The sequence below is a fragment of the Hoplias malabaricus genome, chromosome 5 (assembly GCF_029633855.1).
Source record: "Hoplias malabaricus isolate fHopMal1 chromosome 5, fHopMal1.hap1, whole genome shotgun sequence".
NCBI lineage: Eukaryota > Metazoa > Chordata > Actinopteri > Characiformes > Erythrinidae > Hoplias > Hoplias malabaricus.
In genome coordinates this window covers 11,591,529-11,618,263 of record NC_089804.1, presented here as the reverse complement: position 1 = coordinate 11,618,263, position 26,735 = coordinate 11,591,529, and the positions used below count along the sequence as shown (strand labels likewise).

Below are 26,735 nucleotides of genomic sequence, written 5' to 3'. Positions count from 1 at the left end.
CGGGTGACTGTCTGTGAGGAGTTGGTGTGTTCTCCCTGTGTCTGAGTGGGTTTCCTCCGGGTGCTCCGGTTTCCTCCCACAGTCCAAAAACACACATTGGTAGGTGGATTGGCGACTCAAAAGTGTCCGTAGGTGTGAGCGTGTGAGTGAATGTGTGTGTGTGTGTCTGTGTTGCCCTGTGAAGGACTGGTGCCCCCTCCAGGGTGTATTCCCGCCTTGCGCCCAATGATTCCAGGTAGGCTCTGGACCCACCGCGACCCTGAATTGGATAAGCGCTTACAGATAATGAATGAATGAATGTTAAGTGTTATTAAATTAGTGGCTATTTTATGTTGACACTTTCTGGGAATGCAGTGCTTGTACTCTTGCCTCCAGCCAGCTGCAGTTCTATACTTTTCCTTCTCTATACTTCCTTCTTTAAGTTAAATCAAAATTAAATTGCTCTCTGGGAGTAAATATTAAGATTTTTCATGGTTCTTCAATACAAACCTGGAAACACTTTAAAAAGAACTCTCTAAAAACTCTGACTCACCAGGTTCTGCTCACACAGGCCTCGGAACTGCTGGAATTTCTTAGACATGAGAAGCTGAGCACTGCCCACTGCACTGCGGATCTTCCCTAGTACTACACACATGCAAACACACAAACAGAGACAGAACACACACACACGCTCAGGCTTAAGCTTAAACAGTATCCTTTTATGGACACAAAGAGTCACTGCAAACCTGCAACAATCAAACACTCCACTCTGGGTTCTCAAACATATATTAGAAGGACATACGCTTCACGAAACATGTTGTTTACACAGCACCAAAGACCATGTTTAATTTGTTTAAGAAAAAGCTGAAAAATGTTCATGCGAGCATGAATTATAGCTAGATTTGTTACTCATTAGCCCATAAATAAATAAATAAACCAACCACATTCAGTAGACATGTGTTTTAAATCAGATATCATTAATATCATTAGATGTACTGTATGCCTCATCTCTACTCTAATTTCAGAAGCCCCCCCTCCCCACAATGATCCACTCCTGGTCTTGATGTAATGAGTCTGATCATTAGAGTCAGTTCTCATCCCTTATTAATGGTTTTTCATACAGCCCTGTAAATAGCAGCGACCGTGATTAAACCTCCATCCTACAACAGTCGGAATGGTCTCTGCTGAAAGGTAAAAGATATATTTCATAGCTATGGGAGCAGAAATGGAAGCTCAGAGGAAATAAGGAATTAAGATGACGTTCGACTCTGGCTGGACTGGGTTTTAGAGAACTTAATTAAGCTCTTGGCACCAAAGCTATCAATTACAGTTAAGGGCCGTTGTTCTGGCCTCACAGACTAGAATGAGTCTCTGTGTGGGATTTTGTTAGTGGAGGATTGCCATGCATATACTAATTTAGTCCTAAACTGAGATCCATCTCAGTGTGAGTTAAAAATATCTTAGTATAAGTAAGGCATTTTACAGCCAGTTTTCTAGACATACATCACAACCTTAGACTACACCCAGCTTACTTTAGGCCAAGACCATGTGGAAATTGAATCTGGGAACGCAGCCATGATCTGCTGATGAAATCCGTCACCATGTGCAAAGATTCTCAGACCAAATCCAGCAGTAATGGAGAAGGGCTTTGTTGTAAATATGGTCTAAGCACAGGGTTTTCTTTTTGCATTTCAGTGAGCAATGATGCAATGCTTTCTTAAAAAAGAAATAAAGAATGAAATTAGAGAGGACATGCCCTCTTTTCCACAAGTTAACACAGTTTCATGTGGTCTGAATAAAACATCTGGGACATGTGACCATCAGGGCAACGGCAAATTCAAAAATGGTCTTAGAAGTGGTTTACATTTAAACCATGAGGCCAGCAAAGCTCTCTACAATATTTGTGTTGTGAAATGCAAACCCTGCCATTCCAACCTTTCTAACTCAAGCAAATGCCTTGTGGGGGATAACTGTGTTTCTGAGGTTGCTAACTTCTTGATTCATGGGAATGTATTTGTCGAAGGCATAACTTCCAAAGCACTCTTTTAAAAGGAACGTTTTCGCAGTTTAACCTTTAGTACCACACATGACTATAATACATTAGAAAACACAATATATGTCTATCAGTACCAGTTACCAGCACCATATTCCAGGTGTGCAAGGTAAAATGTGATTGGTACCCAAACCTACTAAACAGCCCTGCTTTAAGCACCTGTTCTGTTAAATCAGAGTGAGCCACAGTTCAGTTCAGCGTGAGAATCCAGGAGTGAGACGTGAGGAGCAGAAGCTGTGGTTTTGAGGTTTTTTTTATTCTTTTTGACTACTTTCTCTTTCTTCTCTAATCTGTATCCTTATTTTTCAGTCCTCATTTGTTTTGCTCTGTTCAACCTTGTCTTTGCATTCTCACACATATGTGGGTCGAGTGCTGTGACTGGAGGGAAACAGGAGGAGGCAAAAAACTTCTATGCTCTATTTTTATTAAAGAGAGTAAAGTACCATAGAGTAAAATCAGAAGAGCTGTTTAATAATTAAATAATGTGATTGTTTTATTTTACAGTTTGTGGATTGGAAGGAGCTCCAGATTTCCAAATTATTGTGCCAATGCCCTGAAATGTGATATTTTTGCAGTATATCCCCTGTAAAACACATTTAATGGCTAAGATCCGGGAAAAAACTTGCCCCAAATTGAGGGTGCTAAAATGAATTTTGTCCCCTTTTGGTTGCAGTGTTAGCTTCTGTCCCTCTAAGAATAGTTTTGCACCAGATGTTGAAATATTTCTTTGTGCATTTGCTGGCATTCATTCATGAGATCAAGTGCTGTTGGATGATTAGCTATGGATCACCACTCCAGCTCATCCCAAAGATCCCAAAGGGCATAAACTACACGAACACATGGCATAGAACAGGTTGACTTACGTTCATGTTTGGTCTACGTTTTATTAAACGAGACCAAAGCTACAGTTTCTCACCTTCTTCTGAGAGCTGTTTCTCTTTGCTCTCCTGCTCCATCTGCTGACACCAGGCATCCATGCGTCCAGTCTCCGCCTGCAGTAGTTTGAGGAACCAGTGTCCATCTCTGAGGCAGGCTGTGGATGCTGCTGTCCCCTGCTGTTCAGCAGCTCCATTCAAGCTGCTGCTGCTGCTCTGTAGGGAAGGGTCCGGAGGGGGCAGAAAAGATGGATCCAGTGCAGGGTCAAGACTGTCTGTGAGGGAACCTGATCCAGAGCGGATACTGCTGGATTTCAAGGCTTTTTTCGCTCTGTCACCGGTGCAGTTGTCCAGTGAATCCGTCTGAGTGGTGCAGCAGGTGGAGCTGTTCTCTGACGGTTTACCATCTGATTGATCCTGAGACTCTGTCTCCGTCGTCTCCTGTCTAGATGCCATGCTGCTGAAACGGCTGAGCCTGAGAATATACACACAGAAAAGGGGAAAGAATTTTACTGTCTACACTTCACCGCTATCTGTCCTAATAAAAACATGACCAACTTCATTAAAAAGTACATTGCTAATGGTTAAAAATAGCAGCACTTCTGTACATTTGTCCATTTTTAAAGGCAACGTCTACGGTTGTGGGGAACTGCAGTTCTCTCTGGTTTGTTTACGTTCAGAAGAGGAGCTAAGGTGGAACAGTATGTTTGAGAAGAAAAAGATTTTTTCACATTTCACACTTTACGTTTTTATTCGCTGTTTGAATTACCACAGAAACTCACTTGTTACTAGAGTTGTTTAGTTTTGGAGTAATTTCTCTGTGTTTATTTTCATGCAGTTAGCGCTCTCCAGAATTTACAGTCAGTTCCAACCTAAATATTATGAAACAGCAAAGTCAATGTCACCCACCTATGGTTCAGGAATAAAGCAATTCCCTCATCTTTTTTCATAATTTCAACAATTTTCAAAGCAGAGATTATGAAGCCTAGACTAAGTCCTTTTGTTTGTGTGTGTTTTTATAACTCATTTACTGAAGCCAATATTTTGTAAACACATAAGACCTGTTTCAAGTGCGCAAACAGAGTGGAGAACTATCAAATAGTGAGGAAACATCAGTGATTTTGAAAAAAGTCATGACTGTGGCCTTTAAAAATGGCTAGAACCCTCAAAGAACGTGGGAGCATCAATGAAGCAAATATTTGGCACTTCTCTTTCTGAGTGTCAGCAGTCATTTTCATGAAAAACCCTCAAAAGCATGAGCCCTAAAAGATCAAATAAAATAGAATACTATAGTTTTTCCAGTAATTCTGAAATGTAATTCTCATCCATAAGTATGTCCATGTATTCTCAAATTGATATTAACTTTTACCTTGTTTGCAACAATAATCGATCCTTTGTATTAAGTATTTCTTCATTGTTATCATCATCTAATTGAGGTTCTAGAAGATATAAGCGCATGTGATCTGAACTAAAGCTAGGCCTTCTGGGCTATGTTTCATATAATCAGGGTGATTTAATTCCAAACAGTTACACCAGATACAGTTCAAAACCAGGTGCGTAATGAACCTGATAGGAATCGGGTATGACTGACAAGGAGCGAGTAAAGATAAGATTAGCATACAAATGTAGAAGCAGTGAACCAGAAGCCTACACCAGAAGAATGGGGTTATCAAAAAGGAAGCAAGCAAGAGAAAGGATAGGGGCGTTAAAAAAGGCGCCAGGAGGACACATGCAAATCAATCAAAAACAGATGGAGTGAAGGTGTATGACAGAGTGAGAGCAATATGGAAATATGGACAATAGGGAGAGTGGATGAAGTTACCAACAGCATTTGATTATCTCCCCATAACAGTCCCATTACAGTGTGTATTCATAATAAAACCGGCTTTGGATACAACTGCTGTTTATCCCAGAATGCTGTACATGAAAAATGTTTTCACATGCAAACCCTGATAACATCCAGTTTGACAAAACAAGCAGAAATGCCTACTTCCTGAGAAGGAAAACAGAGAGAAAGGGGAATTATAAATATGGATAAATATTTTAAAAGCCTGCCTAGTAGAATAAGCTTGCTGTCTAAAACCAACAGCCACCTGGACAAAACTGAATAATAAAATATCATATGGTGTTTCTGAATAGCTAAGAAAATATTTTGAACCACAAACACAAAGCAAAAGAAGAGCAACATTTCAAAATTGTCCACAGTAACTCTACACACAAAGTTTTCTTTCCACTTTCCACAGCAGAATGATGTGGAGAGAGTCAGTTACAAAACTTTAAAAGCTGCAAAACATTTTGCTGTGTGTCAGTTTGCCCCAGGATAATCTAGGTAATCGAATTAAGCTTGTAAGGCTGAATGACAAAATGTCGAACACTTTTAGCGAGAACTTACGGCCTGCCGTCCTCCACCTGTACTCCAATGGACTGGAATCTGGTGGTGGGGGTCTGCTCCTCTCTTAGCACTGGCTGCACACAGTCCACCTGCCGGTCACAAAAAAGGAAACAAATGATACTGACCATAACATAACTGGAAACATGACAGTAACAAGTTTTAAAAGATTTTCTGGCATTTTTGCAAACAAATCTGATCATCTAATGAGACACCAACAATCTGACACATTCTAATGTGTCCCTCTGTGCTTAGAAAAGAACAGAAAGACCTACGAATAACGCAGAGTCTATAACAGAAGCATGTGGGCAGACGCTGAATCACCTGTTCGCAGACTCTTATAAGTGAGTTGTGAGTCACAAGGTGTTCCGCTCCACTGTTTCCTGTTCAAAATTATTGTCTGTATTCTCCTATACAGTCGTATGCAAAAGTGAAATGTTTTGCTTATTTTCTATGTATGGATAATTTTAAAAGGTGAAATAATATACCCCTTTTACATGAAATAAACCCTTCCTTGGGGTAAAAATACCACAAGAATCACGAGCGGCAGCAATAAGAGATGCACACGCTGTCCTTTTCAATAGTTTTTAGTTATTTCCCCAATCCTCTGGCCTCATGAAAAGACGGTTTCACTTATTAACTCAGGAGATGAATAAAAAACAGAATGGCTCACTATTATTGGCACAGAATGTTTAAAGTAAACAATAGTTGTGTATTAAATTGTGGACAAAAAGGTAAACTTAATATTTATATATAGATAGGGCAGCCAAAGTTTGCACACAATGGTTACACTGAAGCAAATCAGACTGCATGAAAGTTAATGTTTTAAGCAGTCGTAGTGTTACTATGAAATGTCAGAATGTAACACTAACTGTGTAAATAACAGTGACACACCCAAAGGAGAGGGGAAGAGGGAGGGGAAAAAATTGCTGACATTTTTGCTTTTTTAAGAAATCACATTTCCTCTGGGAACTTTTTTGTTTTTTTTCCTCAAACTCAGTGTCACATTCATTGGAAGTTGAAACTACCTGTTCAGTGACTGAAACCGAACTCTATGAGCTCATTACAGCCACCTCAGATTGTAATGCAGAGAGTGGCATGCCAGTGCTGTCAAAAAGGAACCTGCACAACAACTTTATACAGCAGTTTTGCGCCAATTAATATCAATCTTGTGTTAAGAGGTGCTTTTCTAGCTATCACAATAAAATACCACAACATGTGGACCGATGTGAGGGCAAGAATACTTTCTCTCTCCCATTAATAGCTTTATTACTAAAGCCAAAGTAATTTCCAGCTACAGCAATGCCCTGAATTTGCTTTATCTAAATAAACAAACAATTACAAAAATTACACAGTGCTAATGCTGGCAACACTGGACAAATCAATGGTAGAATTAGGTACATGTTATGGTATTACGAAAAGCATCCTGTAGCACAGAGAGATCACAAGCCTTTTTCGAAGCTGACCCACCTGGATGCCAATAGATGAGAGTTTTCTTTTGGGTGGAGCTTGGAGCTCGTCTGGTGTGAGGGTGATGCTTACAGTTTTGGCCTCTGGGACAGGGAGAGGGGCAAGAGCGAGGGGCACCAGGGGTGGAGGGCTGCTGACCCTGGCACTGGGCAGGGGTAAGGGAGGCTCACGGGGGGCAGGAACAGGAGCCTGGGGCAGCAGTGGAGGACGTTTGACACCCTTGGCCAGACTCCCAGTCCTAGAGCTGGTGATGCTGTCTGAGGAGTTGCTGCGTCCTGATTGGCTGTTGGCTTCACTGCGCTGGTCCTGGCTGTCCAAGTAAGTGTCCTGTGCTGACTCAGTGCTGCTCTGAATGGTCACTGCTATGAGAGGCTTGGGGGCAGATCGGGGAGGAACAGGGGGTGGAGTCTTCTTTGATGCTACAGAAATATGGGAAAAAAAAAAAAATAGAAAAAACGGATAAGCACCGGAGTGTATTTTAATCATATTTTTGTATTCAGTTTTGAAATCTCTTTCAAGATAAACAAATAACTTATCTTCCAGCCATTTAAATATTAAAGCTTGGAGTTATAAAGTCATATTATACACAAAATTATATAGTACAGACAATTTTAAAAAATTAGCACGGATTGATGTGCTAACTGACTGCTACTGTGTTCCTTTCAGTGTCAATCTTTTCCTTTAAAAACTTAATAAAAAGGTCTGCTGTTGTTACACTACTCAGTTCATAACTGCACCTCATAAAGAGCACATGGCCTGCCACTTCCAGACTTTGTCATGACCTCATCTGTGTGAGAAACAATGCAACACACACACACACACACAGAGGCTGAGCTCTGGGATCGAAGCCAATGCAGGAACAAAACAAGCCTTTAAACCTGCTCCCAGCCTCAAATAACTTGCATGCCTGGCATAGATGAATGTCATGGGAAAGCGAATAAGTTCAGTGTGTTGCCTTCACAGAACAGTTAAGAAATTTTCTGAATTCATTCCTCTGTGCGTTTGCTCATGAACACTGCTAATAATGGTTTTGAATGGATTATTAGCCTGGCAAGTGGGATTTGCAGTTTGTTCCTGACATATCCACTTGACACAAAGATCCTGTCAGCGCTGCAAGACAATAAAAACAAGTTACTGGTGTAACTAATGACGGCTATGATAAAATGGCCTGATGAGCTGATCTAATAGCTGTCTATGCTCCAGTACAAAGAACACAAAGAATGATTTCCCAGTCTAAGAGCTGAATCTATGTCGGATGTTTAACGCACTATCTGCCCTTCCCTTACATTACCATCAGACGTCCTGATTGTATATCTGTGCCCATTAAGACCCAACTGATTTACTTGGTAAAACACCCACTGATTCAGCTGAACTGAAGCACACGTTTGTTATACAAAGCTTTCTTTCATCTCTATTTTTTCTATCTAAAACAATCTAAGAAAAATAATTTGCCAAAATGTGCTAGGGACGTTTAGGTAAAGACTGCCTTTGGTGAGAAAGAAACAAAACAAAAAGAAGGCTAATGAAGATAATTCAAATTCATATTCCTAAGTCACCTTCACGTTTCTGGGAATTAAAAGGCTTTAATTAAAAACTCATGTGCACTGGCACCAAGTCTCGGGATGCCTCAGCGGTAATTAAATGTGGCTTCCCTAAAGAAAACTGACAGAGCTTGCAGCTTTTCAACATTAATTTCAACGTTTAGCACATCAGTCCATGTTTACAGCCAAAGAACTACAAAATATATGATTGCGTTGGTATTTACAAGGAACTGTGTAAATTCTCCTGCTGAAATTATAATTAGTTAAGAACACCGCTCTGAAGACAGGTCAAAACTTAAAGGCCTAATTAAAAGAGACAATCCAGAGAGTTAAAGCAACAGAGACAGAGAGGGAGAGTTAGAGAGAGTGCAAGAGCGAGAAAGAGAGGAAAACAGTGGGCTTGTTCCCCAGGGGGTTCAGCCCCAGATTATCTGCATTAGTGGAACTTGCAGAAGGCAACATGCCAAAATAGCCATGTCCAGCAGGGAAGACAGCAAGATAGTGGTCAGTTCAGGACCTGCCAAGGAGAGGGAAGCTAGGGAGAGGACAATGACGTCACTGAGGGAGGGAAAGGAATCTCTCAGGAGCCTAATATAGTGTTCAACTGCACAAAAATAAACCACACTAGGCTTAACCTACATTTTACAGAGAAGCTTTGATATTTAGTATCATTTGCTAAAAGGTCAACAGTTGAATAAATTAAAGAAGTACTCTATTACACTCTATAGGGTTTAAATCTTTGCTATTAAAAAATAAAACCTTGTCTTTTATTTTTTGATAACAGACGTATATACACAAATATGGTTAAAAATTAGTTAGAAACTTCTCAAAATGACATGAGAATGCTGATTTTACTCTCTCTCTTTTTTTTGGAGGAGCTTAAAATGGTTGTGTCCAGACAGGAACAATATGATACACTCAAATTTTTCCTGACACTAGCTGCCGTGGATGAGTGGGCTTGTTCATTCACACTTGACACTTTGAAAATCCCAGGATTCACAGCAAAATCCCAGGAAAAGTGTGTACTGCTGAAACTAACAGCCAACAAGATGGGCACTGATAAAAGTGGGGCAAGAGACAGAGCACAGTCTCATCACCTCACCCAGACTTGTAATCTTCAGTCAGACACATTTCTAAAATTGAGTGAAAATCTTTCTAAAATTAGTGTGCCAGATGTTTAACACCAAGAAACAATTTACCAGATGTAAAATAATCTCTTCCCAATACCCTACAGATGTTCATCACAGATTACTTATAAATACCAGAGGGATAAATATGAGTACACTACTGGTGCCATCTGCACAAAAACTGTTTAATAATTTGCAAATTTACTGTAACACACATTGATGATCCAACTCATGGAAGTGTTTCATGTGCAAGTGTAAAATATAAGGCTTTTTTAACCCACTTCTTAGCACAGGACTAGCTATCATTGAAGACAAAGATAATCAGTGTGCCATATTTTCTTCATGTATAATCTCTGTAAGATTTCCCCCACCTGCTTTGCTAGCATTAATAAATAAATCTAAAGGGGATTTCACATGATTTGCAAGCCACTGAATATTGTATTAAAGTATTCAAATTCATGAAGGGGACTGATATGAAAGAGAAATAGTCACAATTGTTAACTGTTTTTTTTTTCAGTGGAAATGATAGGAACCAGGCACATGATTTAAACAGCTCTAAATGTTCCTCACAGAACGTTCTTAGAAGAAATCATTATAAATGTCACCTGATAAAACTGAGAAAAAAAAGGCTGTTTATTGGTGATTGTGAGAAGTAAATTAAATGGCTATATTTGTGTTGTAATATAATGACCCGCAGTTATGTTCTCTAAAACATTCAAATAGCCGTTTGCTAATGACGGGAATCAGGGAAATTCTGAAAGTAGCTTGAACAACACTTTCGGTTAACTACAGCAAACACAAGGGTATCTATTACCTGGTACATAAGGTCAATAAGAGAGTTTCATTTTTGCTGGTTAATTAATAACAAAGGGAATGTTTCGAGATAAAGAGAGGAACTTCTGAGGACTACAAGACATAGCGCTAAGTGAAGCGGACAATTGTAACGGCTACTTTCAAACTTCACTTTCCTCAACTATGAATGCCCATTGCCTGTTTGAATACCGTAAACAAAGAAGGTGCGGTTCGTTTGGATTAAAGGCTCTCTCACAGTGACATGCTATCTTTATATAGCTACCTTTCCCAAATAAAACGTTTAAAACTTCTGTTTTACAGCGGAAAATACAAATGAAGAGGAATGAAGACGCTTCTAATTTCTGAGCTATCAGTTAGCTAGCGATAAATGAGTAAAGTGTGATGTAACTTAGCAGGGAAACATTATTAAACTGCTCAAAGAAATTAAAACAGAAATGTTAGAACCAAAAACATGAAAATGTGGATTTTAATAGCAAAACAGGCTCAACAACGAGTTAAAATGATAAAATATATGTGGTTGTTAGCAGGCAGCTAATCTTTTAGAATTCTCCATTCCACCTTAAACGGTGCTGCAGTTACATTCTGCGGAGTACACCGTTTAAGGTGGAACAGCGTATTCGAAAAAAGAAGCCAAGTTTAGCTTCGTAAACTCGGACCGCAAGGTGCCTAGATTAACATATTAAAGGTGTATTCCGTTTCTCAATGAAGCGTTATGGCACAATTTAATATGATATTTTAGAAATCAAAAAACGAAGTTAAGCCAGACTAGACCTCCATTTCTAAGCTAGCTTGTTAGCGGAACACACGACAAAACGCCGTCTGCCACGTTGAGTAAAAGCCACATGCATCCAGATCCTGATGTATTACAGCCATCTTCTCCTCTTACTACCGTAACAACACCGCTAATACACACATATAGGCATCGCAAAAGGTAAAGACATTCCCATTACATTTAGCACAAACTCATCTCCTCAGTAAACGTTATCTGAGGTGGTGATGACGACCATGATACATTTTATCATTCATGTTATAAACAAAAATACATACGCTTTTTTTGCCTTTCCCTTCCTGATTTTCGCTGTTATTGACCCAAATTCCACATCTACCACACGTCGCTAGCAAAAGAATAGGATCCACTTAATCCGTTCCAACACACACACAAACGAGAAGGATCACGTATTTTCTTTCCCACCCGTTTTCCGACCAGCCCCGCCCTCCTGTAATACGATTGGTAGATATAGTGCCGGTATTCGCGCTTTGACTGAATTCTCCATAACCAATCAATCGATACATGGTGGAAAAGCACGTCACGGCTTGGTTTTCTACCTGTTTTCAGACAAGTCCCGCCTCTAGATCTACCAGCTCACGGCTATTGGTTGAAACCTCGTGAGAGAGCGCTCGCTGACCAATCAAAGCACAAGGAGGCGTCGTTTGGTTTAAAAAGACGGGGGAAAAGGCTAAAAAGCAAATATACAGCAGCTATGAACATACTGATTTTAGGCTATGGAGAGACACAGTTAAAAACCTGCACAAATTTATAACTTTGATATGAATGATAGATAACTGATAACTATAGATTATAATATATTTTATTATACTGTCATTATATTTTACTATTTATGTTAATGTGTATGTAAAGATTACATAAACAGTAATACAATAATAAAAAAAATGTAAAAGCTCCCCTCACAAAATTAATATAAATACGTTTTCTGACACCTGTGATACCACTTAAAGCCTATTAAAAGCAAAATAGAGGGTGAATGTCACTCTTGGAAATATTTTCCCTGTTAATTATTGCCTACACTACACACCAAATCTAATATATTATGTAGCACAAATTGTAATAAATAAATTCATAAATAAAATGGTTAATATCTACTGAAAACACACAAAGGCTATACATAAAATGAAGTGGAAAGGTATCAAATAGGAGATGGGGACTAAAAGTAATTAACTTCATATGTAGACAACAAATATTGAAGTAAATTACTGAGCCACTGTAACATTAGGCTCCTTTAGCTGGATATAGGCAACAGAATGAACTCCTCTGCCTGATGTTATTTAATTCTTCCTAAACCCAGCTATGATGAGGTCTGCATTTGCTGCTAGCTTGCAGCTTTGACAAGTATTAGAGAAAGAGAGAGAGTGCTAAAGTGTGAGTGAGGGTGAGCAGGAGCTCTTTTAGCCTAGTTTGAGAACATTAGCCTTTAAGCTTCAAGAGAGTCTCATCTCAGCTCAGCACTGTCCACTAGAATGTAGGTCAGTGTGTGTGTGTGTGTGTGTGTGTGTGTGTGTGTGTTTGTGTACCAGTAAGGAATCAAATTAGGGTCATTAATAACTTTTGAAATTATTTTTGTGTGAAGTAATAAACAAAGTTCAAATTTGGGAATGTGTGATAAATATTTGCAGCTGTTTACATATTTTGTCCATGTGCATAAAAGGTTTGTGCACCTAGATAAAATTTGAATATGTGTAAAATTTTGTTTGTTGCTGTAGAATTATTGTTTGTACGTGTAATTAAAATATTTGCAGGAATAGGTTCAACTGTGAAGTTATAAAAATCTTAGATACAGACACAAAAAATCATGCCTTTGTTTACACAATGTTACAAGCTACAAACCATTAAATTACAAAAACAAATTTTGACCCTGGTTTTATGCCTCAGCTGACTCAAGGAACGCATTGCCCACCCGCTAACCAATCAATCAACACACTGTCTACCCACGAACCAATGAGCCCACTGCCCACCAACTAACCAATGAGCACAATGCACATTCACTAACCAATCAGAACACTGCCCACTGATTAGCCAATTGGAGTACAAAATGTTTTAGCACTTTTCATTTAGTCAAAACAATCATTGATTTTAGCTTTTGTGCTTCTTTATTTAAGTATGGGACACATTCCCATTATTAAGTCAATGAGGCATTATGTCAGGAAGCACCTTTTAAAGATTTGCCGCATTTTTTCTCAATATTACAAAGCTGGTCAGCTTCCAGCGACTTTTTCAAATTTTCCTGTTCTACCTTACCTGCTGTAGACAACAGAATCTACTGAACTACTTAAGTTAGACTAGGAAAATCTGAACATGGATTTGGGGAATTGGTGAACATAAATATGTTGACTGAAAACATTAGAAATTTTTAAAAGGTAGAGTTAATCAGTGCCACATGTTGCTGTGCTAACAAGCTAGTACTAGGGTGAATATTCAAACAGACTTCCATGCAGGTCTTCATATTAAATAGGATCCAAGCGTCATACAGCATTAAGCAATAGCATTAAACAGATCAAAAGCTAACAAAACTGCATGTTTATCATTACAGAAAGCTTAAAGCTTTTAAACTACCTTCTCAAGATACTACGACTAATGTAGCCAACATCAGATGACTATTTGCCAGATATAGATTTTAGAATTAGAATCACTTTATTGGCCACTGTGCTTGCATACAGAGGAATTTGTTCTCCACATTTAGCCCAATCCGTGCAGTGAAATACACATACTAGTGAACACTAGGGGGCAGTGAGCACATGTGAGCAGACCTAGCCGCAGCACCCGGGAAGCAGTTGGGGATTGAACCAGCAACCTTATGGTTACAAGCCCATTTCTCTAACCACCAGCTCACGGCTGCCCCAATTTATGTTATGATGTGTGGACTACTATTTTAGTATTATCACTTGGTGAAGTAATACCCTTATCAGGTGTAACTGAGGTGACATAAGTTGGTTAGGAAGCTAACACTAATCTTATTAGCATTTTGCTGTCCTCCAAACAGTGCTTTAATTTTCATTCCTAACAAAGACTCTTCTGAACAATGTTAGACACGTGTGAGAGTGAGTGTTAAAAAAATACATTATTTCATGTCAGGCTATAAATTCTATAAGCAAGTTAACTAGTTATACATTTTAGAATAAAAATCCAAGTGAGAATTAAATGAGAGTACCAGCTAAAATGAGGCAAAACCAGACATTTAAGTTGCGTCTTTTTTCCGTTTTTCTAGGCTTAAAGGAGTTGTTGTAAGGAGGATTTCTTAGGTCATAAAATAGAACAGTAATGTACAAAGGTTACACAAAGCTAAAAGGTTTAAGATTAGTTACTAACTGAATGTGTGACTCAAACCACCAACAGCGAAGAGGGCAGAGACAGTGCTTGTAATATGTTTAATAATGAATGTAAATTTTTTAATATTTCATTTGAAAAGACAGAATGAAAAATTACCAGCAAATATCACAGCAGATATCCTACAGAGGGTTTTAAATGTAGCACTGCCAACTAGCAAAGGCTGCTGTAATCTGTATGTTCAATTACAGCTGTTTTATATTTAAAAATATTTGTGTTAATCATTTAATAAGGCTAATGATTGATTGTTATGTAACAGGATTATAGCAGCCTGTGTTATTTGTTTAAATTCTCTGCAATCAAACCTGATATGGCTCAGCAGGAATTAGCTTGTGTTCGTTTAAAAACAGGTCCATGTATCTGCTTAGCAATGGGTATTTCTACAAAGTATCTATAGTTCTATATCTATAGTTCTTTGTGTTGAATTGATTCTTTCAATGCAGGGCATATTCTGCCATATCATCACACCAAACTGAAATGCTACCCCACATGAAATATCTGTCTCTATTCTTAGAAGTGATATTTAGAATAAGATGTAGAAAACCACTTTGCAGAAAACTACTGAACTAAACTGCACGTTAGCAGAAAACTACTGTATGTTTCAAACAGGTGTTCAACTGATCACATTCAGCTCTGTAATCTCCACAGACAAGCATTAACCCATTAAATGGGATCCTCTGGGGCAGCTGGACATGAACCTAAAGTCATCATGAGGTTACAAAGTCCTCTGTGGAGCAATGTAAACTCATCTGATCAGCACCCTACCTCACCAATGTTTTATGTGGCTGAATGGCATTAAATCTTCTCAGCAATATTCAAACACAGTGCAAAGACTTCAGAAGTCCAGTGGCTGTTACTGGGAGACAGGCTGCCCTGAAAAATATTAGTCAACTGGATGTCTACAAAAGCTTGGATATATTGCATCATATTTATTCATATGTGTGATATGTGGTCACATTTGTTTATATTTAATGCAGCCTTATTTGCACTTTATTTCCATTTACACACTATTAATAAATCTATAGAGAGAGTAACTCACTGTTGGTGCTGGTTGTAGCAGGGGGTGTGGGGGGCTCATCAGAGGTCAGGGAGGCGGTGTCTTCATCTTGTGAGCAGCCTGCCTGGATGGCGCGTAAGTAGCTGTGACTGCGCGATCGGAAGCATGTGGCTGCTGGTAGATCCAGCGCCTCCACGGCCTGCGAGTCCATCTGACCACACGCACAGCTTCGCTCCACCTGGAAGGACACGTGCAGATTCAGACGGCCCATTCGGGGCTGTGGACGGCGGCCGGGGGCACGGAGTGGCACACCGTACCTGGGCAGTCTGCAGCAGGGCTGCAAAGGAGCCTGGGGCATGGCAGTGTGGATGTTGGGTGGTTGCATGGCTTCAGAAAACAATAATGGAGCACACTGGGCAGAAATTAAATTGCTGTGTTGTAAATTTTCTAATAGACAGTTAAAAAAAAACCTGAAAGAGTGTTTTCTAATGCTGTATTCATAGCATGATTCAACATTAGTGAATCCTAAATGTGACAAGGTTATAGGCTGGCCTGGTTTAATTGGTTTAATTGCACCTTTTAAATTTAGACCATATTCCTTTACCAACGCAGCCACTTTGTAAAAAAAAAAAATCACGTCCATAGTAACCGTACATTTGTAAGTCCAATTAGGTGAAGGTGAAGGTAAAATCTAACCCCTGCAATTCACAAAGCTAATTGAACTGAGCAACACCTCTTCCTGACTCTACCTGCAGAAGAATAAAGAATCCAACTGTTCAAACAGTCCAACCATCTGCTGGGAGGTTGACTATAGCAGGCTTTTTGATGTAGGTGGAATAAGAAATGTGTATTTGTCCAACCAGCAGGCAACAGTTTCCACGACTCCCAGAGAAGGTGGCAGCTCTGTTATTTCGGTGTGTGTGTGTAAAGGATAGGGCTGATAGTTAAAGGTAAACACAAGTAAAAATTGAAGGTTACAAGTGACAAAAATCCACTGAGAAAAAGAGATAGCATTGGCTCACTGAATTTAATCCACTGCTTTTAAATGGAAACACAAGGCAGTCAAAAAAAATAATAATAATAATCCTGAGTGCCAAAATGATTTGCTTTAATATATTTCTTGATGCTGAAAAAATAAAGAACTCCAGACCAGGAAAGGTAAACAAAACAGTATGATGTAAAAATGTAGTCCAGATTTAGAGCAGTAAAAGAAACAAAAAACAAATTCACACTTGTAGTGGAGTAGCCCAGGAGAAAGATTTAAAGAGAGTGAAAGATCAATAGTACAACGGAAAATATATCACCCTTCATGGTCTGTGTACCCTTTCATGGAATCAAAAACAAAACATTTAATCTCCGACGGCTTGTTTACTTCTTCAGAAACCTCCAATTTGAGCCCTCAGAATGCAGCCTCGAGTGTAAATTTCCTCATCACATTTTAAGCCGAAATTTTCCTGTACAGGACACGCTGTACTTGTGAAAGGCTGACGAAGATTGCAGTAGTAGAGGGAGAATCAGGAGATTAGTGCGACTTCTGTCTCCCCAAATCTCCAGCAGAAAAACACTCTGTTTCTTCTACACTCTCCTCTAGCTTAAGGACGTCTTACATATATGCACAAGCTCTGGCAATCTTAATCCAGAATGTTCTGTCCTCCCAGCCTCATAAATGCAAAAATACCCCAGCAAAATATCAGCTGATATCTGATAAAAATTTGAAAGCTATGGCTTGTCAGTCTTTTTGTGATGAACCCTAAATGTATTAAAAACGTATTAATTTGAATGCTGCAAAAGCATATCATCGTCGTCCAATGAAAAATATACATCTCCCCAAACAGTACATTTACATTTCAATAGAAGTGAATGTAATACGATTTTATAAGTAATAAGATTATATGTCATTTTGGAGCATTTCGATTGGTTCATTCGCTTATAGCTGTGCCATGTACAGGTTTTATACATTTGCTTGGACTGGACTGGCGGTTGGATGATGAAAACATATTCACTTAATAGCTTTGCCTTGTAGCCTACATGTTTTATACCTTTGCTTGGACTGGAGGTCAGATGATTGAAGCATCAAGCATGGGTCAATGCAGCATGGGTCAGAAGCATAGAGCAAAGACAGGTGGTGTGGGTTGAGAAGAGAGAACGAGCGAGTGCTAACCTGGCTGATCCCAGAACTTCGGCCCAGGGTAGAGCATCCCTGAGGTAGCCTTATTTCCGGCTGCCAGTGCTGGATGTCACTTTGGAGCAGACAGTCCAGATTATCCAGACTGCGGTTTGTTGAGAACTCGCGCAGAGACGGCAAGCAGCTGGGGAGAAGAAAGTGAGAGCAGAGGAAAGGTCTTTTAGTACACATTCAGCTCTATATATTCTTTGTATTATTAACCGCATTAACTGAAGTCTGAACCAGGATTTGGTGAGAGTGTGGTATACTTGCCCTAAGCTAAATATAAGTTCACCAACAAAAAATATACAGTGGTGGAGGACTACTTTTATTTAAGGATCATAACCAAATTATTTTCAGGTGCAATAATTCCTGATTGAGCCTTAAAATTTATTTTGAAAAAAAAAGTAATTTACATAATTTCCCCTCCAAACCAAGGTGTTTGTTGTCTTACGTTTATTCCTTACTTTAGCTTACAAGGCTAATGTCGCTAATAATAATTTAAAGCTAATAATCACAACAAAATCACTGCACATGCCACAAGGCATTGGGAATAGATTTTCTTATTTAGTGTCTGATAATGTATGGCATACAGTTATATTTAAAAAAGACATTCAAGCTTCATTTATAAGCTTCAATTACTTGTAAGCTACAAGTGGGGAATTAGGTACATTTGATATTTTGATCCAACTTTTTTTTTAATTCAATACTCATGTGTGAGGAAAGAGGTGAGAATCCACAAAGAAGTTAACACTCTGTTCTGTTTGCTCTCCTCATTGCTGTCATTTTCCCTGAGCTTGTTAACAGTTACAGTGTTTAATATCTGTTTATCCATGTGGACGTGAGGTTAGTTATCCAGGAGAAGGTGCAGGTGATGGTTTGGTCTGAGTCAGGAAGGAAATAGTGGCTCCAAGCATTTGTTATGTGTTAGCGTTAATGTACTAGTTTAAAAATGTTGTTAGGAGACCTTTTTTTTTTTTTTTTTTTTTGGTCATTTTAGCAAAGCTTGAAGAAAAGGAGGTAGTGGAGGGTGTGAGGGGCCATTGTGGATAATAAGGACAGAAACATGACCTCTACAGTGAGCAGATGGGGTTAAGTGAAGAATCAGGACAGAGCCATGACCTCTAACGTGAGCAGTTGGGGTTAGGTGAAGAATCAGGACAGAAACATGACCTCTACCGTGAGCAGTTGGGGTTAGGTGAAGAATCAGGACAGAAACATGACCTCTAACGTGAGCAGTTGGGGTTGGGTGAAGAATCAGGACAGAAACATGACCTCTACCGTGAGCAGTTGGGGTTAGGTGAAGAATCAGGACAGAAACATGACCTCTACCGTGAGCAGTTGGGGTTGGGTGAAGAATCAGGACAGAAACATGACCTCTACCGTGAGCAGTTGGGGTTGGGTGAAGAATCAGGACAGAAACATGACCTCTACCGTGAGCAGTTGGGGTTAGGTGAAGAATCAGGACAGAAACATGACCTCAACCGTGAGCAGTTGGGGTTAGGTGAAGAATCAGGACAGAAACATGACCTCTACCGTGAGCAGTTGGGGTTAGGTGAAGAATCAGGACAGAAACATGACCTCTACCGTGAGCAGTTGGGGTTAGGTGGAGAATCAAGACGGAGCCATGACCTCTACCATGAGCAGTTGGGGTTAGGTGAAGAATCAGGACAGAAACATGACCTCTACCGTGAGCAGTTGGGGTTAGGTGAAGAATCAGGACAGAAACATGACCTCAACCGTGAGCAGTTGGGGTTATGTGAAGAATCAGGATGGAGCCATGACCTCTAACGTGAGCAGTTGGTGTTAGGTGAAGAATCAAGACAGAAGCATGACCTCTACCGTGAGCAGTTGGGGTTGGGTGAAGAATCAGGACGGAGACATGACCTCTACAGTGAGCAGTTGGGGTTGGGTGAAGAATCAGGACAGAAACATGACCTCTACCGTGAGCAGTTGGGGTTGGGTGAAGAATCAGGACAGAAACATGACCTCTACCGTGAGCAGTTGGGGTTAGGTGAAGAATCAGGACAGAAACATGACCTCTACAGTGAGCAGTTGGGGTTAGGTGAAGAATCAAAACAGAAACATGACCTCTACCGTGAGCAGTTGGGGTTGGGTGAAGAATCAGGACAGAAACATGACCTCTACCGTGAGCAGTTGGGGTTAGGTGAAGAATCAGGACGGAGACATGACCTCTACAGTGAGCAGCTGGGGTTAGGTGAATAATCAGGACAGAAACATGACCTCTACCGTGAGCAGTTGGGGTTAGGTGAAGAATCAGGACAGAAACATGACCTCTACCGTGAGCAGTTGGGGTTAGGTGAAGAATCAGGACGGAGACATGACCTCTACAGTGAGCAGTTTGTGGTTAGCTGGAGCATCAGGATGTAGCCATGGTCTGTACTTTAAACAGTTGGTAGTCAAGTGGAGAGTCAGGAAAGATGGCCTCTGTGGTCAGCTTATGAGGATAGTCATGGTGGGCAGGGGCTTGGGGGTACACTAACCTTCCAAGGTGCTGCATGGAGCAGGCATTCTGCAAAGGAGCCCAAACCACCCCAAAGTGCTCCCGCATAAACGGGCAGGCATGGTGTCTGCTAGAACTGATGGAGGGGGAGGAACAATACAGAAGAACATGGAGAACTGCATTCAAATATTCATGGTGGCACTCTGACTTGGAGCCACGTTTATTGCAGGTATCAAAGCAAGTATGTATGTTTTTCTGCCCTTAGCCCTATTAGCTTGATGATGCTAACATAGCATGGTTATTCCATCAGCTGAAATGTTCCATTAAGCGTTGTTTTAAAAAGAGTGTAGAATAGTAAATACTGAAGAACACAAAATTCGTTAGCTCAGAAGCTAGGTAAGTAGTGGGCTACACTCAAGCACAGTCTACAAAACGAAGACAGCAGGCTAAAGCTCTGTTTCATGTTGAAAAATCTTGTTCTGCACTTTATTGCAGAGTAAGTTTGAAACACAACGCTGTGTATTCATTGAATATTGTTAAAGGAGTGCTTCAGTTGTCATTTTTATTTATTTATTTCATTTACATACCTCTCCCATTTGCAGTAAATTCAAATCATAGTCATTGTCTGATAGACATTCATAATTGTATTGACACTAAGTAACAGGGACATGCCTTTGTTTGTTCACACAGAGACTCATTAGCTCCCTGCCTCTGGCTGGTGAACTTAGCTTACTGAATGGGGTTAAATTATATAAAACCTTTACCTACAAAATCAGGGCTCTGTATTGAAAAACTGGTTTTGCAACATCCACTTGAATGTTGAATGTCAAATGACTTAAACTGCAATGACTCTATGTAGTGCAATATTAACAAATGTAAACAGTGCTCAATATGCTTAACAATGCCACTTGGGATTAGGATTTGGGGTTATTTAGGTGTGCATTTCAGGACACAATTCAGCCTTCAAACAATCATACCGTCTTCCATAAGACCTGCTAAAGTGAGATGCCATCAACCTTGGTTATAAACCTAATAATAAACATTATCCAGCAACTGGACAATCTATCCTCATGCTAAGCGTGAAAAAAATCATGATGCCCAGCTAGTGCCCTCTGCTGGTCCCAAGAGGCACTTGCCACTACTGTAGGTGGCATACAATAAATGTAACTAGTAGCAATGTCTTCAAAGGAAAGTCTGTCCAAACTGTTATTTCCACTCTCTTTGAATGGGTAGAGTTTATTAAAACTCCAATTTGAAAGAAACAAACCTCATCTGAAATGGCACTCATTTTCAGTTAGTGCTTCTGCCGCTTGTTTTTATTTATTTATTTATTTATTTTTATTAGAAAAGCAGGACTTAAATAGATATCACGTTGAGTGTTATAAGCTTTCACAATCAAACAAGTGACCAAAGTTTTCCAGTAGCTGTGAGCTCAGTTTTCCCTGGTAGTGTACAGCTAAAGAAGCGTAGAGTCCAAAGGAAACCTCACAGGCTTGGGAAGGAATCGGAACTCAGCACAGTGCACCAACCAGGTGCAGCAGCAGTTCATAAATAATCTCAGAGCCCTACAGCTCCAGGACATTAATAAGATATTGGAAATCATCAGAGTGCAGAAAAAATGTATTTCTCTTTAGTTTATCAGTCTGTTATAAAAGCACAACTTGTACCACAGTGGTGCACAAATCCGGACAAAATACTAGTACATGAAAGTTCCCATATGCAGCGGAAATCACAACACTGGCCAGAATTATATGGACCAAACAATAACTTTGGTTGGATTCCATTAATACCTTGTTTCATCGCAGAAAAACACTGTACTGTTGTCTTTGCGCACTCACGAACAAATACAATAACAGAAAAGTCTGTTGGGGTCTGTTTTAAGACACAAGCACCAAGTTTATGATGTTGATATATTGTAAAAAAATTAAACCATACTAGACACATTGTTGCATGCAAAACTAAACAAACTGATGCATTCATACAGCAGTCTTTCTGATGGTGCCATTTCTTACAGTTTCTAATGATTAAACATGAGTATGCATATGTGAGTTTGAATTAACAGGGAACCTCACTCACTTGCGTGGTGGTGGCGGTGGTTGCTGTTCACTGAGGGAATGCTGAGTGGCCTTCAAGTAGCTTTGGCGGCGCGCGGCCGATTTGGGCGAGGGTTTGGGGGACGGAGGGTCTGATTCCTCACTATCTTCCGTGTCCCCCATGGCTTTAACATAGCTCCCGCTGCGCATTCTCCTGCAGGGGATCTCCCCCGGACCCCCTCCAGCCCCTCTATTCAGTGTCCCACTCCAGTCCCCCAGTGGAACCTGCCAAAACATTAACAACTGCTCACACACCAAACCGTTCTGAACATTTGCAGCAATTCTCCTCACACCCTGTGGCTTCAAAGCAAAATAATGATTTTTAAATGAATTCCTACAGACTCTAATGCATCTGAACGTATTTTAACTCTGTGGGTGAGCATTTAACTCGGTGTGAGGTAAATGCATGAGGAAATGTTGGATTGAGTAAAATTTACCCCATCTAAATCTCTATTGGGAGCAATATTCTCATATAATTTAACTCTTATATTCATTGTTGTTTTGCACTCACAGTGCTGTGCAAAAGATTTAAGCACCGGAGATTATGAGATTTAAAAAGCTATTTATCTGAGCAGTAAGTGATTATTTGCTAAAAAACATACAAACAAACTACAAATAAAACCAAATAACATTATTCCAGTGTGGTCCTCTGTGTGTGAATTTTTGTGAATTTTGTTCTTCAAACTCATTTATTATTTGTTTGTATTCACTGTGATTATATATAACTTTATACAAGCACCACGCTTACTGAGAAGGCATTAGTTTAAATATATATCATTATCTTATGTGCCTACGACTTATGCACAGTAGTGTAGGTACTTGGTAAAACCAGCACTAATCTGCATTTTAAATATCCATATGAAACTTTGGGTAGGAACTGGTATCGGGAATTGTCAGTTGATGAAATGCAGTGTATAAATTCTGAGACACCTCAAAACCTGTGCTGAATAACTGTGTGCAGTTCGCTAAGGATCTGAACATGAAAGCTTTGTAAAAATAAAAAAAAAAACCTTCTTGAAGTTACTAAAAATTGGAGCTCTGGAATCATGGCGGAATCTGTATACGACTGTTCACATGAACTGCACGACCAAAAAAGTGAAAGCAAAATCAAATGGTGCACCATTTTACTGTTCAGCATTCCCTGCCCAAACATGATCTGCACAGACCATTAATGAGAAGAAAACCTTAACTGTGACCAAATCACTAATGAATGTGCTCACTGTGAATAAACTTGCTCTTACCTGCAGAAAGTTGCAGGTCAGCTCTTGGTGGCAGGACTTGGACTTGAGTAGTGTTCGGTTTACCGTGGCCGTGCCCTTCTGCAGGACCTGTCTAGCCTGGCTGAGAGTAAGTGTTGACCATGAGCCTCGTTTGACCAGTGAAGTGTCTGGAGCCTGGACGGCAACAGGGGGTGGTACTGCTCCGACCGACAGAGTGACGGCTGCTGGAGGCTTCAGGTCTCCACTGCTGCTGGAGATCTTGAGTGAGTGAGTGGCGATTGTGTTGTAGCCCTGCAGCGTGTGGTGCCGGGCTGGTGCTCGGCTGTCGGACACGGCCCGGCCGAGTGTCATCATGCTAAGAGGATTTCTATAGGCCACAGCAAGTGGGCCGGATGCTGGCGGGCTTGTCGCCTCGTCCTCCAGTGCATCGTCTGAGCTCCAAAAGCCTGAGAGGTTGGGCCGTGGTCTCCGTTTGGTCCCCTCTGTCTTGGCCCGGTCTTTGCTCTTGCTGCGGCAGGTGGTTTTGGTGCTGTCCCCTCCCTGACCGATGCTGCCCTTGGCCACTGACCCCTCCAGCGACTGGGACTTGGCAAACAGCTTCTGCACAGAGTGAACCAGGTTGCGGATGCGGCCAGGGCTTTCGCTGCGCTGCACATTAAAAAAATATATAGATGTCTTTATATATTATTGTTGATATAGGAACTGATTATAGGAACAGTTAGTTTAGCCAATTTTCACAGAGAGTACGAGAGAACTTAAGGTGGTGCTAGTACATCATCTGTTTTTAGTTCAGCCATATTTCACATTCCAGTTTGTGAACTAAATTTGGAACCGTTCGACATTAACTAGTTCATGAACCAGAAAAATTAGTTCCCAGCAAGAACCAAAGAACAGTAGGTTCTTCAGTGCAAACCATGGCTGAATAATAGGAAATAAGACAGGAACATGTTCTGTTTGTGTGTGTTTCTGGGGCTGTGTTTGGCGCGACACAATGCTCATTGGCCAGAGACTCTGCTCAGTGTTGGTTAGTTCACAAGCTCAGTAGGACTGCTTGGAACTCGGCAACATTACACACATATTATATCTCACAGAGAGAGAGGAGGACTGCTGATTTTGTCTTATTTCATGCGAGTGTGTATCTTTGGCTGAAATATTATAAAGGGAAGTGGGGAGACATTTTGTGGAGTTTGTGTGTTTATAAAACTCCATACAGCGGCACACCGCCTCCTTAAACTTCACATGCTTTAATGTGTTTCATTGAATAAATAAGTAATTGGAAATTTAAAATCAACAAAATGTTCTTGGTCTTCTTTGTTCTTTGGTGGTAGATCATCAAGTATTTATTTTTAAATAAAAACACTGATGAAACAACAGTGTTATAAATTATGAAGAAATCTTTGTGCTCCTTTTTTCATTTCTGCATTTATTAGTCCTGCCCTCCATATTTTCTGTACAACACAATCACAGAATAAAAACCACATGTAAACAAAGACATTGATAGGAAGCACCAAAGCTTCTCCAGACTTTCCAGTGACAAGGGCATGTATTTTGGGCTTTCCTGTTTTTGAAATGCCAGACACACCTCTGTTATAATGGCTATATGGCTAATGGCGGTCCGGCTAAACTAGGCTTGCCTAATTTCTCTTTGCTCTTGTTCTCACTTTCTTGTATTTTATGTATTAAATGTTGTCACTTATTGTCACTTTGCATTTTAAGTCAATTATTAATGTTGTACTTTGGTTTTGACCAATAACGTACACTTTATAATATCATTCCATTAATTCTTCATTATTTGGTCTTTGATTAAATACCTCAACCTGCATCCATCTGCATATTTCTCTTCTTGACAAAAACTATAATCTCTATGCATAAGTTGTTCTGTGGGTGGTTAAATGGTTCTTCACAAAGATGGTATAACTTTATAAATCGCTTCTATTTAGTAACAATGAGGGCCTCAATGTAGTAATGAGTCAAAGAAGGCTCTTTTTTCTATAGTATGCACAACCTTTGCTATTTGCTTAGATATTAATTAAAATGTTTTACAAACAGTAAAGCCAAGTTAAACCATTTTGACAGTACATTTTCTATTAATGTTTGAAATGTTTCCTCACAGCGTGCTTGGTGGTGCGGCTGCGGCGGTGGAACTGCAGTGTGCTGAAGCCATCTCTCTGAAGGGGCAGGTGTCTCTCCAGCTGGTCCAGGAGAGTGGCTGGGAGACGGTTCATCTTGGCCGCTGCTGCTGAAGATATGGTTGCTGTTCCACTGCTGATCATAGGGGGCGCACTGAGCCCCAGACCCAGGCCCATCCCCATGGACATTGAAGTGGTGAGAGCAGTTGGTCGACTGCCCGTCTGAGGCACGCAACCTTGCTGCTGGACACAGCACAGAAACACAAACCTAATCTGATTGCATTCAACATTAATCCCAGTTTTACCCTCTCCTGAGCCAGTTTTTATTCCTTTCCAGTGCCAGCCCCACCTGAGCCACGTAATGAAGTGCAGATAACCTGGGCAGGTGTACTGACAGATGGAAGAGGATCGTATATATAAGATCCTGGAGAACTGGTTCAGGAAACACTGCTGTATTTAAGGTCCTGGAGAGAAGCAATGTTTGAATGATTTTTTTTTTAATATTGTAGAAATAATTTTAAAAATTAATAAACTTCAATACATTTTTAAAAGAAATAGTGTTACAGTTTTTATTCCAAATGTAGTCAATAGTTCACGACACGTTTGGTCCCACAAACTAGCGCTAGCAACCAAGGGTCTTCACTATCTAACAACTGTCAAAAAACAGATCCAGAACAGTTGGAATACACTCTGTAACTGTAGAACTACAAAGTGGAGCTGAACAAAAAAGACACTGATTGCAGAAAATTAAGAAGTGGTCATAATGTTACAGCTCAGCAGTGTATACACATAACACACACACAACAAACATTTGACAATAAAATCTCAGCCTGACTCGGGCAGCGCCAGAACAGTGCTGAATATATGTGACCTTTGAGCCCTCAGATTGCATTGTATAAGAAACTATCATGTTACTGTAAATAATAAAGGCCTATAGGCTTCTGAAATATACTGTCTCTTAACACAGTCTGCCACTACTTCAAGATATGCAACCTAAAGATATGCTATTACGCAAAGTTCTCTGGGCCTGAGCTCATCTCAGATGGTCTGAATAACAGTGGAAATGTGTGGTCATATGAGTCCACATTTCAGCTTGATTTTGGGAAAAACAGACATCAGGCTCTACGTGCCAAAGACAAAAGGGAATAATTCAGATTGTTACATCTGTTGTAGTATTGGGGTGCATCTGTGCCCATGGCATGGGTGACTTGTGTATGCGTGAAGGTACCATTAACACGGAGTGTATCAAGATTTTGGAGAGACATATGCTGCCAAGATGGCACAGATATCTTCAGCAAGGC

General features: G+C 40.1%; 1 protein-coding gene across 1 annotated transcript in view; it reads right to left on the bottom strand.

Moving 5' to 3' along the window:
* dlgap4a (discs, large (Drosophila) homolog-associated protein 4a) overlaps positions 1–26,735 on the bottom strand; it is a 133,922-nt gene that overhangs the window by 7,379 nt on the left and 99,808 nt on the right. The window contains exons 3-11 of the mRNA XM_066671085.1: positions 25,417–25,677; positions 23,327–23,953; positions 22,069–22,310; positions 17,526–17,673; positions 15,407–15,602; positions 6,767–7,185; positions 5,300–5,388; positions 2,949–3,382; positions 533–624 (exon numbers count right to left, since the gene is read on the bottom strand). Coding sequence (XP_066527182.1) covers positions 533–624; positions 2,949–3,382; positions 5,300–5,388; positions 6,767–7,185; positions 15,407–15,602; positions 17,526–17,673; positions 22,069–22,310; positions 23,327–23,953; positions 25,417–25,677 — 2,508 coding nt within the window. The remainder of the gene's footprint in view (positions 1–532; positions 625–2,948; positions 3,383–5,299; positions 5,389–6,766; positions 7,186–15,406; positions 15,603–17,525; positions 17,674–22,068; positions 22,311–23,326; positions 23,954–25,416; positions 25,678–26,735) is intronic.